Source organism: Carassius auratus, chromosome 2, assembly GCF_003368295.1.
Source record: "Carassius auratus strain Wakin chromosome 2, ASM336829v1, whole genome shotgun sequence".
Classification (NCBI taxonomy): Eukaryota; Metazoa; Chordata; class Actinopteri; order Cypriniformes; family Cyprinidae; genus Carassius; species Carassius auratus.
The window spans coordinates 12754082-12770451 of NC_039244.1; the positions used below are offsets into that span (position 1 = coordinate 12754082).

The following is a 16370-nucleotide window of genomic DNA, read 5'->3' on the forward strand; positions in this document are numbered from 1 at the left end:
TATTGTAAAATACATTCATGAAAAAACAAGTATATGCATTTATACAGTAAAAAATATATTTTTTTAAATATTCTTTAAAATGTATAGCACAGTAATAAAGGCAGCATTGTGATAGATAGGACAGAACAAGAAAGACTTTTAATAATCTTTGATTGTACAGAAAAGTATTATAATACTAAAGGGCCAAGGCCCCATATAGAGCGGCTCAGAGCGCTTATGCGCATCCCGTGCGCAGAATGATGAGCATGAAACAACACGGAGTCCCAGTGCGCAGATCCGCATATAATAGAGAAGTTCAACGCAACAAGGAGGTACTGATGCGTAGTTTATTAAAATCTGTGCGGTAGGATATTGAGCATTTCTTTTAAGTTTTAAATCTCAGTTATTGTACCCATAGAGTGATGCACATTTTTAAGTAAGGAAAAAGGTGGATACATTTAAAATAAATATATATTAATTTTATAGTTTATATTTATATATAAATAGATTTACTTGTTTTCATTAATGTATTTTACAATACAGAGAGCAATGTGTTACATCCTTACCAGATTTAGTCCTACACTTATTCAATCTCGTTTGTTCCCCACTAAATAACTTTATTTCACCAATTTTTTGTATTTATATTATTAAATTGTGCATTCATGATATTTCTTAATTGCTTAATTATCCACTAGCCTAGCTTATAACAGTATTTTTGTCAGTAGATTTTTATGTATTTTTTCATGTTATCTTTCTTTAAAATGAAGTATATTTATATTTAGTAGGTTGTGTTTAACACAAAAGAGTGACGATCAGGTCAACAAGCATAAGTATAGAAATTCTACAGATAATAATATATATTTTTAAACTGCACAGGTATCCGATCTGAAATAAATGGTAATTTGCTCAAGTATACGAATCTTTGGAATTAATGGATTTAAAAGGTAAAAGTAAATGTGTTTAAGAACCTTGATGGATAGACAAAATATCAAACTAGTAATTTACTCTACAGAACAATTAAAAGATAAGCTAAATCTAGCCAGTGACATGTTAGAAAGAAAGTTGACACTCAATTCACTCAAAGTTGAAAAGATTTATGAATCTTTGTACCTTTTTTGTACCAAAAAACAAAACAAAAATAATCATTAATCATTAAGAAATCAGGTCTAACAGTTTTAAATACAAAAATTAATAAGATGAAACATTAATTGGTGTTAAAAGTGGCATTATCATCATTGGCCTTTTTAGCATACAAGATAAGAATCTGGGTAAAAACAAGCCTGCGGAACAAATTCATTCATAACTGGAATGTACACTTGTCAGGTGTACATGTTAGACACTTACATAAGTTTTATAAAATGCTATAAAAAGATAAGATACAATCCCACTGAAGCATTTTGGCTCCATTTAAGATGAGCCCAGTATTCTGTGGTCAAAGACTTTCCAGCTATACATAAATAGATCTCATCTTCAATAAGCAAGACACTAAATCAATGTCAAATAATTCATGATGAACTAAGCACTGTGTCATGCACCTTCGACACAGGTCACATTATAACAATCCAATAAATCTGTTTTTATGACATTAGCCATACTATCTTAAAATATCACTCCAGGTAATGGCTTTGATAGCAAAACAAAAGATAAAAAAGGAGAAAGAAAGAAAGAAAAAAATATTTACATACCGGTAGTTATTATGCAATATGCAAAAGCTTTATGTTGCTTTGGGCAACCCAATATAAGCATCTATCAGAGTCTCTCTCCTCAGCACATCATTAAAACACAGTCACATTACAATGTGTGTCAGTTTGAGGACAGGAGAGATCCCGACACCCTTCAGATCTTGCTTAATGCCTCTATAAACGGGTTCCACTCATTGATCTCTGGGTCATACACCTCCATGGTGTTGAGAAACTCATTGCCATCAAAGCCCCCGACTGCACAGAGCACACCGTTCAGCACAGCCAGCCCTGCATTGCTCCGTGCTGATGTCATGCTTCCCAACATCCTCCACTCGTTCTTGGCTGGGTCATAGACCTCCACACAACGCAGAGCGTGAGAGCCGTCAAATCCTCCGACCACAAACAGCTTCCCTGGAAGCAATCGGAAATTACTTAAATGAAGCCAAGCCCTGAATCTGACAAGCTTCAGTAATTTTCCTAACAGTGAGACTTTATAACCCTGCCAGAATACACAGGCGGAATATAATTAGCTGAAAATTGACTTATCCTCAGGCCGTCCAAGATGTAGATGATTTTCTTCATTGGAACAGATTTGGAAAACATTTTGTTATTACATGACCCACAAGACTCCAGTGACACAAGCTGTGTGTTTTTTTTTAAATGTTTTTAACCATTTTTTGGATAAGTTATGAGTCTCCTATCCATAATCTTGCTTCTTCCAAAGAAGCTGTTGTCTCGCCTCAATCGGGAGAGAAATGTGCACAGATCAAACACTGTTTACAAGCGAAAATGCTCCAAAATGTTCGAAACAAATATGTCGGAGAAATTTAATGCGAGAGAACAAAGGCAGGTGGACTGCTCTCGTGTTCATTTCATCAACGAAGACAAAAAATATTCATTAACTAACATTTTTTCTAAGACGAGACATTGATGAGCTAAAACTAGAATCTGATAAGTCGTGTGTATTACTTGCGTATTACTGTGATGTTTTCATCAGCAGTTTGGACTTTCAATCTGACTGTACCCATTCAATGCAGAGGTTTCATTGGTGAGCAAGTAATGTAACATTAAAGTTCTCTCTAAACTCATCTTCATCTTGGATGGCCTAAGGTTGAGTACATTTTCAGCATTTTTGGGGGGGGGGGGGGGGGGGTGAACTATTAATTTAAACATGAGTCTCATTTTACCTTCATACACAGCTACACCAGCTCCACGACGGGCCAGATTCATGTGGGCCACCAGGGTCCATGTGTTGTTTGCTGGGTTGTAGCGCTCTACTGAGTTTAAGCAGTTCCAGGACTCTGCACCACCTATCACGTACACAAATCCATTTAGCTCGCACACTGCTGCCTGGTGCCTCCCTAAACACAGAAGAGAGACAATATACAAGGTGAATCACACATTTAGGGTTTTGCAAAACTCTAAGTCATTTCAGAACATAAAATTGAATAGACATACTGATGTTGAGGGGTGCGCAGCTGGTCCACAGTTTTGTCACTGGGTCAAAGGATTCACAATTCTTCAAGCCCTTTTGGCCACAAGGATCAGATCCACCCACCACAAAAAGCTTGTTTTGCAAAGAACACACCCCTGAGAAGAAACAGGAGGAGAGATTATTCACCCCTTTAATGCCCTTTTTTATTTTCAGCCTTCAGGACCGAATGGAAAAAGCTCACTCAAAACCATCACAAATATTCAGTAAACTGTTTAGCAGGAAGTAAGGCCTACCTGCATTGCAACGGTTAGTGCGGAGCTCAGGGACTTGAATCCACTCATCAACCTTAGGGTTATACATCTCTCCACAGCTCAGCTCATCTGAGTGACCGTTGGAGCCACCCATCACGTACAGTTCACCCTGAGAGAAAAACATTCATTTAGGTCTAACGGCAGATGCACCACAGCTGTTTCGGGATTGGAAACTGTGTATTCTCTTTACCATTAGGACAGCCATCTGGAAGCGAGCTCGTGGAGTGCGCATGGGGGCAATGAAAGTCCAGCAGTCCTTCTTTGGGTCATAACACTCCACAGTCCTCAAGCACTCTTCTCTGTTATAGCCACCTGGACAGATAACAATATGCACATCAGATCTGCACACCTAACCTCATTTATGATTTCCATTCATGACAATTCTCTTTCCCATCTTATGTGATGATACATATGCGGTGCTTTCGTTTTATATTTGTTTTTCTCGAACTCCACCAACATAAACACTCTGAATGTTTGTTTTGCAAAATTTGCATGAACAATATTACAAGGCCCACATGGCATGTATGCATGTTCTGATCTGGTAATGGGTAAAAAAACCCCCTGCAAAATAGACTTAAATATGTAAAATATATAAATACTTAAAATAGACTGAAAGAAGCGGAGAAATATACTTTAATTGGAAGCTAATCATAAGTTATTGTATTTTTAGCCTTATAACTCAACTAAGCTCTTTAGTTTATTTTTTAGGACCACTTTCACACACATGCATGCATACCTGCAGCAATGAGCTTGCCATCAATTTCAGCAGTTCCCAGGCCTGAGCGAGCGTAATGCATAGGCTTCAACAGCTTCTCCTGCAGATCTTCTGGTTGGCCATCAAAGCTCCGGCTCTTTAGCGCACATGGCGTTGCAGATGGGGAAGTATGAGGACTGGTGTGACCGTGCAGGGAGATCACACACAGCACACCTCTCAGAACAGCCAGACACAGGTATGTGTTGTCTAGAAATGAGCAGGCAAAAAGGCTTAGCACCCTGACATCCAATTAATTTAATAAATACACTAATACATGCTTAATAATTGCTTTATGCGACTCAAAAAAAGAAAAAAAAAAAGAAAGGAAAAATATGTACATACATATAAAATAAAAAAAAAAACTAATTGAGTTTTAAAATGAATACACTATTGTCAAAAATTCTGGAAAATGTAATTTTTTTTAATGATGTTTTTGGAAGAAGAAAAAAGCATCTTCAGCTAACCAATGCTGCATTTGTTTGATCAAAAATACAGTATATTCAGTTGAACTGCTTTTTATCTGAACATTTTAAACAGTAATTTATTTCTGTAATGGCAAAACAGAACTTTCAGCAGCCATTGTTCCAGTCTTAAGTGTCACATGATCTGTCATAAATCATTCTAATATGCTAATATGCTGAACTGTGAAGCTGATATGGAAGACGTCTAATCCATTAAAAAATATATGTTTAAATAAATGCCATTTTATTAATCAAAGAACCCAGAAAAAATACCAGTTTCCAAAGAAAAATAAATCAGCGCAATTGTTTTAAAGGGGTGATGAACTGAGAAATCTAATTTCCCTTGATCTTTTGTCATATAACAGGTCAATGAACTATAAAAACATCCTGTAAGTTTCGAGACTCAAATCTTTCTCCTCAGTTTAAAAACAGATTTTATTGAAACCAAGTAGGGCCGTGACATGTTAACCACCACAGTGGTAATGGACCAACAACCGCCAGTGACGCGGTGTTGATATACATATACATATATATATATAATAGTGGTGTCAAAATTAGCACGTTAACGCAGGCAATTAACTTTTTCAGTTTAAAGCGTTAAAAATATTTAATGCAATTAAGAAGGTGCTGGGCTCGAGTTGGCCACCCCACTCACAACTGCTGCTTCTCTCACTTTTTTCTCTTGACAAGAAGTTAAATTATTTAGTCTCAGAACTACTGAGAACGCAAGACGTTTCAGACACGTTTACTTCAGCACCAGGCGCGAGTCAAGCAAGCATGGAAACCGTACTGTGCTCGCAATGCGTGCTCTTCTACAAAGTGTGTAGACTGATTTTTACCACTACTGCATTGTCTGTTCCAGAATGTTTGATATAAACTGAGTATTTATAGGTTTTTAATCCAAATGACCCATGTTATTTTCAGAGTACTTCACAGCAGTCCATCTGTTATTTTAATAAACAAATCTTTATCCAATCATAGCAATGGGCATTACTTGCAAGTCTTGAATACGCCCCACCTATAAAAACAGACCATTCTGCAGAGACTCAAAAACTTGATAGAAAATAGCCTATTACTCCTAAATTATGCTATAAAAAGGTAAAAAAAAAATCACACTAACATTATAAGTGAACCTCAAGAAAACATTATAAAATAATAATAATAAATGTAAACACTAATAAGAATTATTATTACTGATTGTAATTATAAATTACATATTAAAATATATTCAGATAAAACAACATACCCCTTTAAAAGAAAAGAAAAAAGTTTCAGAAAGACATAAAAGCTGGTCTATAGACTTACTGGTGGTCTTCTCTGAGGCAATATACTTCCATTCGTGGTTGTTGAACTGGCTGTTGGAGGGAGAGAGGCTGACAGAGGCACCTGAGCCCATCTCGTCTCTCTCTCGAGGAGGCTTCTTCTGCAAAACCAAACCAGGCAGCTCTAAACCTGCCCAAACTTCAATCTGCTACCTCTACTGCATGCATACAGTCTTCCAAAGGCTACACCCATTACCTCCTGTGATAATGCCACCATTTAAAGGGGCTTTCACAGTGCACAGACAGCTAAGACAAGTGGTGGTTCACAGAACTCCCTTTTAGAGCAAGCCACTTGAAACTTATTAAAATGGGAGCCATGCTATTCTACAGCGGAGAATGCAGTGTACTGTAAAGGGAGGACTGAAAACCAGTCATGTACCTGCACAAAATGGATGTGGTCATCCTCAGAGCTGCAGACCTCTGCCTGCCCCTCAAGCAGGCTCCCATCATGCAATTTGTGATCTGCTGAGTAGTACAGCGTTTGCACCTGCAACAACAAAACACCAACAAGACCCATGTGGGTGTTTCCATAACAAGAACAAAGCAATGTTCTGCCTTGTTCCTTGAAGCAGTGGAGTCAGCTGCTATGAGGGAGGTCCTAGACAATCTGTGTGCTGCCTGGACCTTGAGGGAGCCATGACCTTTCACATTTCTACGGTCACTATGATTGTGGAAACTGCTGGAAGAGATCATTCCTATTGGAAGTAACTTCGCTTTGGGTCAAAGAGTTATCTAAACAAATGATCGCAGCACAGTGGGATTGGAAAAAAGTTGCAAGGCTCTCAGGAAGAGTGTGCACAGATGGGAGCACACGGCTTTTGGTATGTTGACTAAGTATCATTGATGGTTGGGATTTTGCATTCTTCTTCAGGGCTGGACAAATCTGCTGTTGATGTGAATTAATAAACCTACAGGAGAGATGGGGAGATCAATAGGGAGGAGCAGTTATTAGAATCAAATGAACAAAAGCCCAAAATGCCCTGCTGGTGAGAAAAAAATGTTGAGTTACAAAGACAATTCAGTTAAATACAGTACAAGGATAGAAAGAAAAGTGGGGAAAACGGACCTAACCTTTGGCTCACCTGGAATACCAGTTTTTTTTCAGTATTTTGAGGAACACGTACTGCAAAATTTACAAGGTTAAGGGGAAAAACTCTGGGGGCAGGGGAAGGGGGGAACTCTGGGTCAACCACTGAACAGTGTAGGAGACATGAGCAAAGTGAAAGGAATGGGTTCAGAAAAAGCCATAATACTGACCTCTTCCATCAGTTTCTCCAGAGGATCTCCATTCTTCCAAAGGCTGTGCTGCACCCAGCTTATCACTTTTGAGTACAGTTTGCCATTACCTGGCAAGTTCAGGTTGTCCTCTAGCATAACCTCCAGCTATACAGACACAATTACATATGGTATCATTACAGATTAAATGGAAATAACATATAAAATGTATTTAACTCACACAAACGTTTATATTTTATGTATTTTTATAGAATATATATATATATATATATATATATATATGTATATATATATATTTACATACTTTCAGTCTAGGAAGTTTAAGGAAGTCATCCTGTTCTGAGATCTCCTGAAGATGGTCCTGTATAAAGGCATCAATCTTTCCCAGTAGCCGCCCATCAGCCATGCAACTAGCAAAGTTGCGGTATGAAATGGCACTCTGGGAGTCCATTTTTGATAGTAGGTAGTCTCCACAGATCTGCAAACAGGATTCAGGAGATCAGGTCACTGTACAGTAGTGTATACATGAGAGAACCTCCATGTAAATGCATGTACATACTTGTTTGACCCTCTCCAATTTGAGCCTCTTTGCTGCCGAATACACATCTCTAACCAGATCTTTATCTGCCTTCAGTCTGTTAACAGGAGATTATGAGAATATATGAAACCTGTGTGTCCTTGTAATAATCAATGGGTAATGTTGAGAATATAGACCCTTTGCACGTGACGTCACACTCTACTCGCGCGAATTCTGAACGCCATGACGGACGGCAGAAGAGCTATGCTGTAGGACAGACGGCAAGCCAAACAAGTACAAGTTCGTGTTCGTTGATGTAATAAAATGGAATAAAACTGCCTCGTTTTTTTAACTGTGCAGAGCAGTAGCTGAATAGTTAGGCTTACTACGCAACAGTATTTTAATATTGGTCATTATGGTTGTACTTGGATAGCCAAATATTTTCTGAGGAGGTAACGTTACTTGGTATAAAGAGTTATAGATCCACTGAATTAGAAAGTTGCATTGGCACACCCAGTGAACAATGGTAATTGGGTAGTCACGATGACCATGTCCTCTAAAAACATAGGCTACGTGTTATATAAATCTTTACTTAAGTAAAGAATAGATGTTAATACAAAATGAACCCTAGATTGGTGTCTTACTTTTGCCATTATGAGGTACCTCCCCCGCCGTGAGGGTAGCATTGCGTACCTGTAACCCAGCCAGCTAACGTTACAAAGAACAAGTTTAGTGTTATTTATTTTAAATGGACTGAAACTACCCGCGTGTCTACTACTATTTAGCTTGTGCTTCCAGTGATTCTGCCATCCGTCATGGCATCGTCACGTGTTTGCAAAGGGTCCATATGTAAAAAAGAAGTTAGGAATAAAGATAAATATACGTACTGGGCTGTGTAGGCATAGTTAAGCAAGATCTCCACAGCATCAGGGTTGAGGTCATCGAATTTTACCAGTGAAACCCCACCAGGTGGCTCAGAGTCAGTGTTGAAAATCTCAAATAGATAAGGACTACAGCAGGCCAGCACAGCCTTATGGGCCATCAGCTCATGTCCACAGACCTGGAGAAAAACCATTATAAAGTATTTAAGCATATTCAAAAGTATAAGAATGTAATACTTTATTCAGCAAGGATGCATTCAATTGATCAAAAGAGCCAGTAAACATATTTATGTTACAAATAATTCTAATTCAAATAAATGCTGTTCTTTTAAACTTTCTATTAATTTTTCTGTGGTACGTTTTCCAGAAAAATATAAAAGCCCATGAAAAACATTCATTTTTTTCGACTGAGGAAAGAAAGACAAACATTTTGGAAGACATGGAGGTGATTAAATTATCAGGAAATTTAAATTTGAAGTGATCTATTTCTTTAAACAGCACAACTGTTTTCCACACTGATGATAATAGAACATGTTTCTTAAAACTGGAGTAATTGCACAGAAATAAATAACATTTTAAAATATATTAAAAAAGAAAATGGTAATAAAACAATTAATTTCAAAATATTACTGTTTTCACTGTATTTTGATCAAAGAAATACAAACTAAGTGAGCATAAGAAAAAAAACACAAAAAAAACAATGACTACTTTTGACCATTAGTGTACAGCACATTTGTAAAAATATGGCCATGTTTATTTTTCCTGAAACAAAGGAGTGTGTGTGGGGTGTGGGGGTCTTACCTGTAGTCTGACATCACAAAACTGGCCGCTTTTACGCAAAGCATTCATCTTGACCACAGTAGAATCAAGGAAGCTCTCGTCTTCAAATATTAAATATCCGTTGGGAGTCATTTTGATGGATCTATCAAAGTCAAGGAGGCAAACATAGCAAAATCCAATATCAGTAAAACGACTGCTTTTTATTCACAATAGAACTGCACGATATATAATTTCACCATCCATATCGAGACGTGTGCATCCGCAATATTCACATCACAGGATGTGAGAAGTTTAGTATTGTGATCTTGAATCCAGATCGACCAGGTACCAGGGATTGAAACGCAGGCAATTCGTGGATTAAGTACCAAATTTAACCATCATACAATGAAGGTTCATCATTTGTAATTGTATGTCTTTTTGGTCCTGTCAGTTTAAACATTCAAGTGATTTTAAACCATTCGAGCACAAGAAGTCACAAAATAGAGCTCAGTTATGCACAAGCACAGTTTTCTGTGCTCACACACAGAGCGATGCAGATGCACATGAACAACGAATTCCGTTCACTTTTCTATTTGTGCCTGACATGACACTTATGTGGAAAATTTTCACATTTAAACACAGTTGCTTATGGCTTAGGTGAAGGTAAACAACTGAGAAAAATAGGATGTGTAACAGTATATTGGTTCACAGCAGTTTACTGTTCCTGTTATGCTCTGTCTCATGAATGCTAATCAAACAACAAAAAAGAGAAAAAATATCACTTTTGTAGCTTTAACACAGGTTTAGTTAATACAGTGAAGACTATCCAGTGTTATTTCACATTGTATTATTCAATTTCTGTACCTGATACTGTTAGATTCTTTTTTTCAAATAGAGCTATTCGAGTCATCGGGTGATTTTATTTTAATATCGCAATATATATAGCAGGAAACGAAATACCGCAATGTGAGCTTTTTCCAATATCGTGCAGCCCTAATTCACAAACCAGGCACATGTTGATTAGACCCACATGGAATCTGTAGTGTTTTATACCACTTGTTATGCAATGACTGTGTTAGGATCTCTGTGAAATGGATTTAAATATTATATAAAATGTGTTAAACTGAGCTGAAAATGCTACACGTATTAAAGCGAAATTAGCTAAATGCTTAATTTGAACATGTGAGGAGTGGGGGATGTGAAAAGCTCTCTGAAAATCTGCAGAAATCCCCACAGATTTCTGTAAGATTCTGTGGTCACAGATTCCATGCAGGTCTGGTAAGGAGACACACTTACCAAACAGGTATAACAGAAGAACAATCTTGCTCTAAGACACTTTCAACAGAGGGTACGACACGCAGATGTTTCTGGATAAGAAGCAGTGGCTGCAGCAACTCAAACTTCCCGTCACAGATTGTGTCTAATGTCACTCAGCCGGTTAAAGAATACAAGTACTACAAGCTTGATTACACATGATGACCTGAAGAAGAGAAAGAGAAACATATCAATTCAACTACAGCTAATAAGAAATGTTTCTTGAGCTTCAAATCAGAATATTACAATGATTTCTGATGGATCATGTGACACTGTAGACTGCACTGATGACTGCTGAAAATTCACATGGATACATTCCATTTTAAAACATATTCAAAAAATAGAAAATATGCTTTAAATTGTAATAGTTTCACAATATTACTGTTTTTACTGTATTTTTGATCAAATAAATGCAACTTCTTCAAAAACATCAACACCACCAGCACAAAAAAAAAACTATTATGTTCAATTTTGCCATAGTTAGCATTCACACACATTTTAATTTGTTTAGGTTTACCAGTAAGTTTAGATTTCTATATATTCTACAAATATTTTACAACTGTATTTGACCAGAAAGTGTTGTATTGATTACAGAAATTCCCTTGTCTTTTCCAGGCGTGGAAAATCCCAACACATATTTTTCAAGGCTGTGGGAAGCCTGATTGGGGTTTTTTTTGTACCAAAACTGTAACCACCAACTTGTATTTTTTTTGGTTCATATCTATATTATGTTTGGTCCAGTTCATATTATTGCTTTTAACAACTTTGTTTAACTGTAAGGAAAAATAATTGCAACATTATTTAGAAAACACAAATTGATGTTCTAAATCTTAGCTAGTAACGTTACATTTAATGTAAAAAGAAAATACAGTCCTAATGCACTCAGTGGTTTTTATGTTTCCGGGTTTATTGTTTGTTGAAGGCGCGAGCCAGCACCCTATGGCCAGCACACGCTAACGTTACCCGGAGCGCGAGGAGGAACTGTTCTGTCTAGATCAAACCAGTCCCGTTGAAACACACACACACACAAACAAACACACACGCGTGACCTAACATAACCAAACTGATAACAGATATAAACGTCTGCATTATAAACATCGCGTTACTGGGTCTGTCGTAGGCCAGCGGGTCATGTGAAAAATATACCGTGTAATTACTGAGGTATTACATATTTATGTGATTAATTAATTAATTAGGAGTACGTGCAAAGAGCCAGCGGTATTGTTAAATGGTTAACGTTAGCTCAAACGAAACGAACACTGCGTCATTTGTTCACCCAAAATTTCCATAAAGCCAATGTGGAACTGAAAGAAGATGAGATTTTAGGCAGAAGGACGGCCTACGCAACGTTACATATTCACTTTCCAAATAATTAACAGGCTAAGTTAAATGGTGACTGGCTGTCGTTCTGCAAATATTAAACATAAAATAAAAAAAATCCTTCAGTTCCACAATTTTTTAAGTCAGTAACATCTGCCTTCTTTCATTTTCATCCTTAATCTTGAACCAAATTACATCTTCAACAATAATTGAAGATTTAATGGTTTTAAACGGTCTGGGCGGTTAAAGTGTTATTAATCTGTGGAAGCGATCCGTTTCAGAGATGCAGTTAACGTTAGAAGCTGATTCTTAAGCCATTCGCCAAAACAACCATATGTCGTCTGGATATAAAACTGAATATTATATTGCTCTAACGTTAACCTCAAGCTGTAAGACAAACGTTTAACTTAGATAAAACAGCGAACAGACAACAAAGCATGGCTTCTCCTCAAACAACACAAACAGGAACACTTCACAAGCTCGGCTAACTTTAAACCCACTTTCCTTTTCAAACACAACTTAAGTTAAATGTCTTACCGATTTCCTTTGTCTGTTTAGGACGAAGAACATAATTTCTGCTTAGAAAATCAGTATTTATGAATCCAAAGAACCGCCGTTAAACAACTGTACAGACGACACCGAAGTCCGCGCGCTTAACTGTGCTGCGTCACTGATGACGACAGCATGATGGGAGGGACAAATGGTGCGCGGCCTCACGTGCTTATAAGATGACACTGTACAAGTTCAATAACCGTTTCTAAAAGATGTATTATGTTGTACCTGGAGTTAGCCTATATAAAATAAGCGCGTTGCTTTTGTGAACATACAGTGAGTGTGATTGGCTGTATGACACCCGCCATTATTAAGTTTAATCAAGATTGCACAGTTCTTGCCCTCAACAACCAGAACCCAGTGCAATTCATTAATGCAGAACTGACCTGAGCTGACACTGTGTCTATATAAATATTTTAGGTGTTATACTTTGGAGCTGGAGTGAATGCTTTGGAGTTCTATAGTGTTTGTAAATAAATAGGCCTAGATACAAAGATTCAAAGATATTGCAGACATTGAAAAAAATGAGTTATGATTTAGCAATTTGTTCTATTTCCTCTTTTGAAAATCTATATTATGTAACTACCTCCACGCCTGTGTCTCCATGGTTTCCAGCCACTTAGAAAAAGAAACATGAATACGTAGACAGACATGCCTCCTCCTGCCCTCTCTCAAAGGATCCCTCTATGCAAACTTGTTCAGTTGAGAATGGCTTACATAAGGCACACACACAGTTTGACAACATAACTACGTCATTTTCATCAGTCAGGCCTCTGAAAGCTAACATTGCTGATGATACAGCCAGCAGGTATACATTAATCTAATGAATGCTTTTATTTGCAGTTTAAGTTATTGTTAGGTTTGTATAAGAGTACCAAAGTGTGAGAAGAGAGGAAGATTATAAACATTTGTCAAGTAAACAAACATTTCTTTACTTTTTATTTTATAAAATATATTGTAGGCTAATATTATTTCCAAATGTTTCATTATAGTTTATAATTTTTACACAAACAGGTGTGTATATAGTACACAAAACTGTTCTCATATTTTACAGTTCTTTGTTTTTATATTTTAAGAGGGTGCCATAATCTCTATTTAGGTTTACTTTGCAACAACGGTAAGTCACCTGTACGGTTTCCTTTATTTTTTAAGCATGGAGCCAGTAAGAAGTGCTTTGGTTATGGAAGCCGTTTGTTTGATTTGTGTGGAGATGTAGACTGTCACACACACTATACACTTATAAGCCACACTTATATAATTAAGACTTCTCTAGACTCAGGAATGAGTCTTATCTAAGTTTTATTCTGTTGTTTCATTGATCTTATTAAATTGAGTTATACATCTATACAGAGGTTTATGATAATCAAATATTTATGAAAACACACCAGCAATTTCCATGTTATTTATTTATTTTTTGTGAAGCAAGTGCTCACTTTTATATTAAACATAAACAGATTTTATTTTAAAGATTCTACTATTGTAGTTCTTAATAATATTTATTGTTTATATTTGTACATTTAAGTTAAATTTATAGTAATTTTGTGTCATTTTTTAGTTTTTGTTTCAATTCCATGTACTTGTCAGACCATTGTCACTGAGGTATGCTGACATTTAAATCAGCTTTTTGTGCAAAAACTTGTCATTTCATTATGAAGAAGTGAAATTTCCAGGTGATTCTTGTCTGTACCTATCATTAGTCATACCTGAAATCAATAAATAACTGCGATTAAATATACTTATGTATATACATATATTAAATGTTTTTTTAGGGCAGATCAGACTTTTTAATTGAAGTGACATGACACTCAGCCAAGTATGGTGACCCATACTAAAGTCAACCAAAGTGCACACACCTACACACTGTGAACACACACCTGGAGCAGTGGGCAGTCATTTATGCTGCAGCACCCGGGGAGCAGTTGGGGGGTTCAGTGCCTTGCTCAAGGACACCTCAGTCATGGTTTTGCCAACCCGAGATTCAAACCCACAACCCTAGGGTTGGGAGTCAAACTCTCTAACCACTACGCCACGACTTACCCACAATTAAATTCATACTTCTCAGTATTATACATTTATGACCTCGTCGCTCTATAATACTTTGGATGTACTGGTTTCTAAGAAATCAAAATAAACAGTGTACACTGTGCTGTTGATTTCTGTTAGGTCTTTATTGCTCTGGATCAATGACCTGGGGGCTGTTCCATAAAAGCAGCTTAGAAAAGCGGGGATTAAAGTCCAAAACCTGACTTGAATGAGCCGAGCTAAACATCCGCGCTTAAATTGGTTCCATAACAGTAAGTTGAGGATCATGTGATTTTACTAATTTGAGTCAGGTTTAAATAGTCTAGATAATTGCGCGTGCACGCCATTGTTTAAAAGTCCTGAAAAGTCGAGCATGGGTCAATCGATTTACTGTGGGCTACCATGGCAACAAAAGGAAAAGATAGAGCAGCGATGTTCACGGCAACGGAACAGCGTTTGCTATTGGAAACATATGAAGAATTTAAAGATGTCATCACCAAAAAAGGCAATACAGCGGCAATAAATAAAGCAAGAGAGAAAGGTTGGCAGGAAATTGCTGATCGTCTCAATGCGTAAGTAGCGGTGTAAGCTATTTAAAATAATTTATCAACATTGAATGTGTGTCACAATACATTGCAAAGTTTGTGTGTGAATAACAGTAACGTTAATTGCTTTCACGCAGCAGCAACTTAAGTGAAGGAAAAAGAACCTGGCAGCAGGTGAAAATAAAATATAAAAATATAGTTCAGAATGGTAAGTAAATCTAATGGGATGTATATATGTAATCAATGCCAGCTTGAAGTTACAAGTATTCAGGGTTTTTTTTTTTATGTATTTTTTTTTAATTGCAGCGACCAAAAAGAAGACTGAGGTTGCTGGCACTGGGGGAGGGCCACCACCAGCCAGCTTCACTCCTGCAGAGGAGCTGGCTTTGGAAATTAATAAAGGGAGGCCCGTCCTTGAGGGAATAGAGGGGGGGACATCATCTAAAATGATATCACGTAGTATAAGGAGTGAGTATATAAAAGGTGTGTGTGTTTTATTAGCATTATTCATTCCTGACTAACTGATTTCCTCCTTCCTTAGGCATTGTAAACCTAAGTACATCACAGCAGTAATGTCACGTAGAAGTACTTGTGCTACTGTAATGGTGCATTTTGGTAAAAAAAATATTTTTTTTTCTATCAAGATTCTGTATGCTGTAAGGATCCACCAGACATCATGTTGCCTGTGAGTATGAGACCTTTTAAATAAGACATGTATGCTAATGATTTTAACTGAGTTTAATCAGTGGTCACAGGGAGAAGTGATGGGAGTTGAGGAGGATGAGGAGACTGTGTCTGTATGTTCAAGGAGGCCTGAGGTAGTCACAGGTTCCATGTGATACTTTATTGAATATAAAAAAAGTGTACTTGTGTGATAAAATGATCATAATGTGTTTTCAGGATGCTGACACTGTTCTAGAGCCCTCTCAGTCTGGGACAACATGTGGCATAGTGAGTATTAAGAAATGAAAACAATGTGACGAGTATTCAATGAAATAACTTAAATCTATGTTGCTACAGAACCCAGAAAACATAAAAGGAGTGTATAAACGCTACCTCCTTAAACAAATGGAAGTGATTGATATCGACATCCAGTATAAAAAACTGAAGATGAGGAAGTTGGAGCTGGAAATTCAACAGCTACAGAAAAATGCAAGTAGAACTACCATTTTTAGAAAAGGAAAAAAAAATGACCTTTTTGATCACTTTCCACAACATTTATTTGTGCGTTTTCACCCCTAACAGGCAGATTCACTCTGAATAAAGACAAATCACATTAT

At 37.0% G+C, this 16370-nt stretch overlaps 2 protein-coding genes across 2 annotated transcripts; one reads left to right on the top strand and one right to left on the bottom strand.

Moving 5' to 3' along the window:
• Window positions 1–1057: 1057 nt before the first annotated feature.
• LOC113115964 (influenza virus NS1A-binding protein homolog B-like) lies at window positions 1058–12655 on the bottom strand. The gene is made up of 15 exons (XM_026283726.1): window positions 12509–12655; window positions 10634–10817; window positions 9380–9500; window positions 8585–8757; window positions 7740–7815; window positions 7485–7658; window positions 7202–7327; window positions 6324–6431; window positions 5928–6045; window positions 4144–4368; window positions 3598–3719; window positions 3390–3516; window positions 3120–3251; window positions 2849–3022; window positions 1058–2072 (listed from the first exon to the last, which is right to left on the bottom strand). The coding sequence occupies exons 3-15, from the start codon at window positions 9488–9490 to the stop codon at window positions 1816–1818; spliced, it is 1923 nt and encodes a 640-aa protein (XP_026139511.1). The 5' UTR covers window positions 9491–9500; window positions 10634–10817; window positions 12509–12655; the 3' UTR covers window positions 1058–1815.
• Window positions 12656–14714: 2059 nt separating this feature from the next.
• Window positions 14715–16369, top strand: LOC113116215 (uncharacterized). Its single transcript, XM_026284231.1, has 8 exons — window positions 14715–15117; window positions 15228–15298; window positions 15397–15573; window positions 15735–15775; window positions 15846–15908; window positions 15991–16041; window positions 16111–16242; window positions 16336–16369. Exons 1-8 carry the CDS (start codon window positions 14948–14950, stop codon window positions 16348–16350), a joined length of 720 nt encoding a protein of 239 aa, XP_026140016.1. The 5' UTR covers window positions 14715–14947; the 3' UTR covers window positions 16351–16369.
• The last annotated feature ends 1 nt before the right edge of the window (window position 16370 follows it).

What these genes read in the sequence shown, in the direction of transcription:
- LOC113115964 (XM_026283726.1), bottom strand. Translation starts at nt 9,490, where the DNA reads ATGACTCCCAACGGATATTTAATATTTGAAGACGAGAGCTTCCTTGAT. An exon ending in CACTAACCGTTGCAATGCAG is followed by an intron (nt 3,252 to 3,389) that starts GTAGGCCTTACT and finishes GTTTCTTCTCAG; the next exon opens with GGGTGTGTTCTTTGCAAAAC. An exon ending in TGGTGTAGCTGTGTATGAAG is followed by an intron (nt 2,073 to 2,848) that starts GTAAAATGAGAC and finishes GATTGCTTCCAG; the next exon opens with GGAAGCTGTTTGTGGTCGGA.
- LOC113116215 (XM_026284231.1), top strand. Translation starts at nt 14,948, where the DNA reads ATGGCAACAAAAGGAAAAGATAGAGCAGCGATGTTCACGGCAACGGAA. An exon ending in TATGTTCAAGGAGGCCTGAG is followed by an intron (nt 15,909 to 15,990) that starts GTAGTCACAGGT and finishes ATGTGTTTTCAG; the next exon opens with GATGCTGACACTGTTCTAGA. An exon ending in CTGGGACAACATGTGGCATA is followed by an intron (nt 16,042 to 16,110) that starts GTGAGTATTAAG and finishes ATGTTGCTACAG; the next exon opens with AACCCAGAAAACATAAAAGG.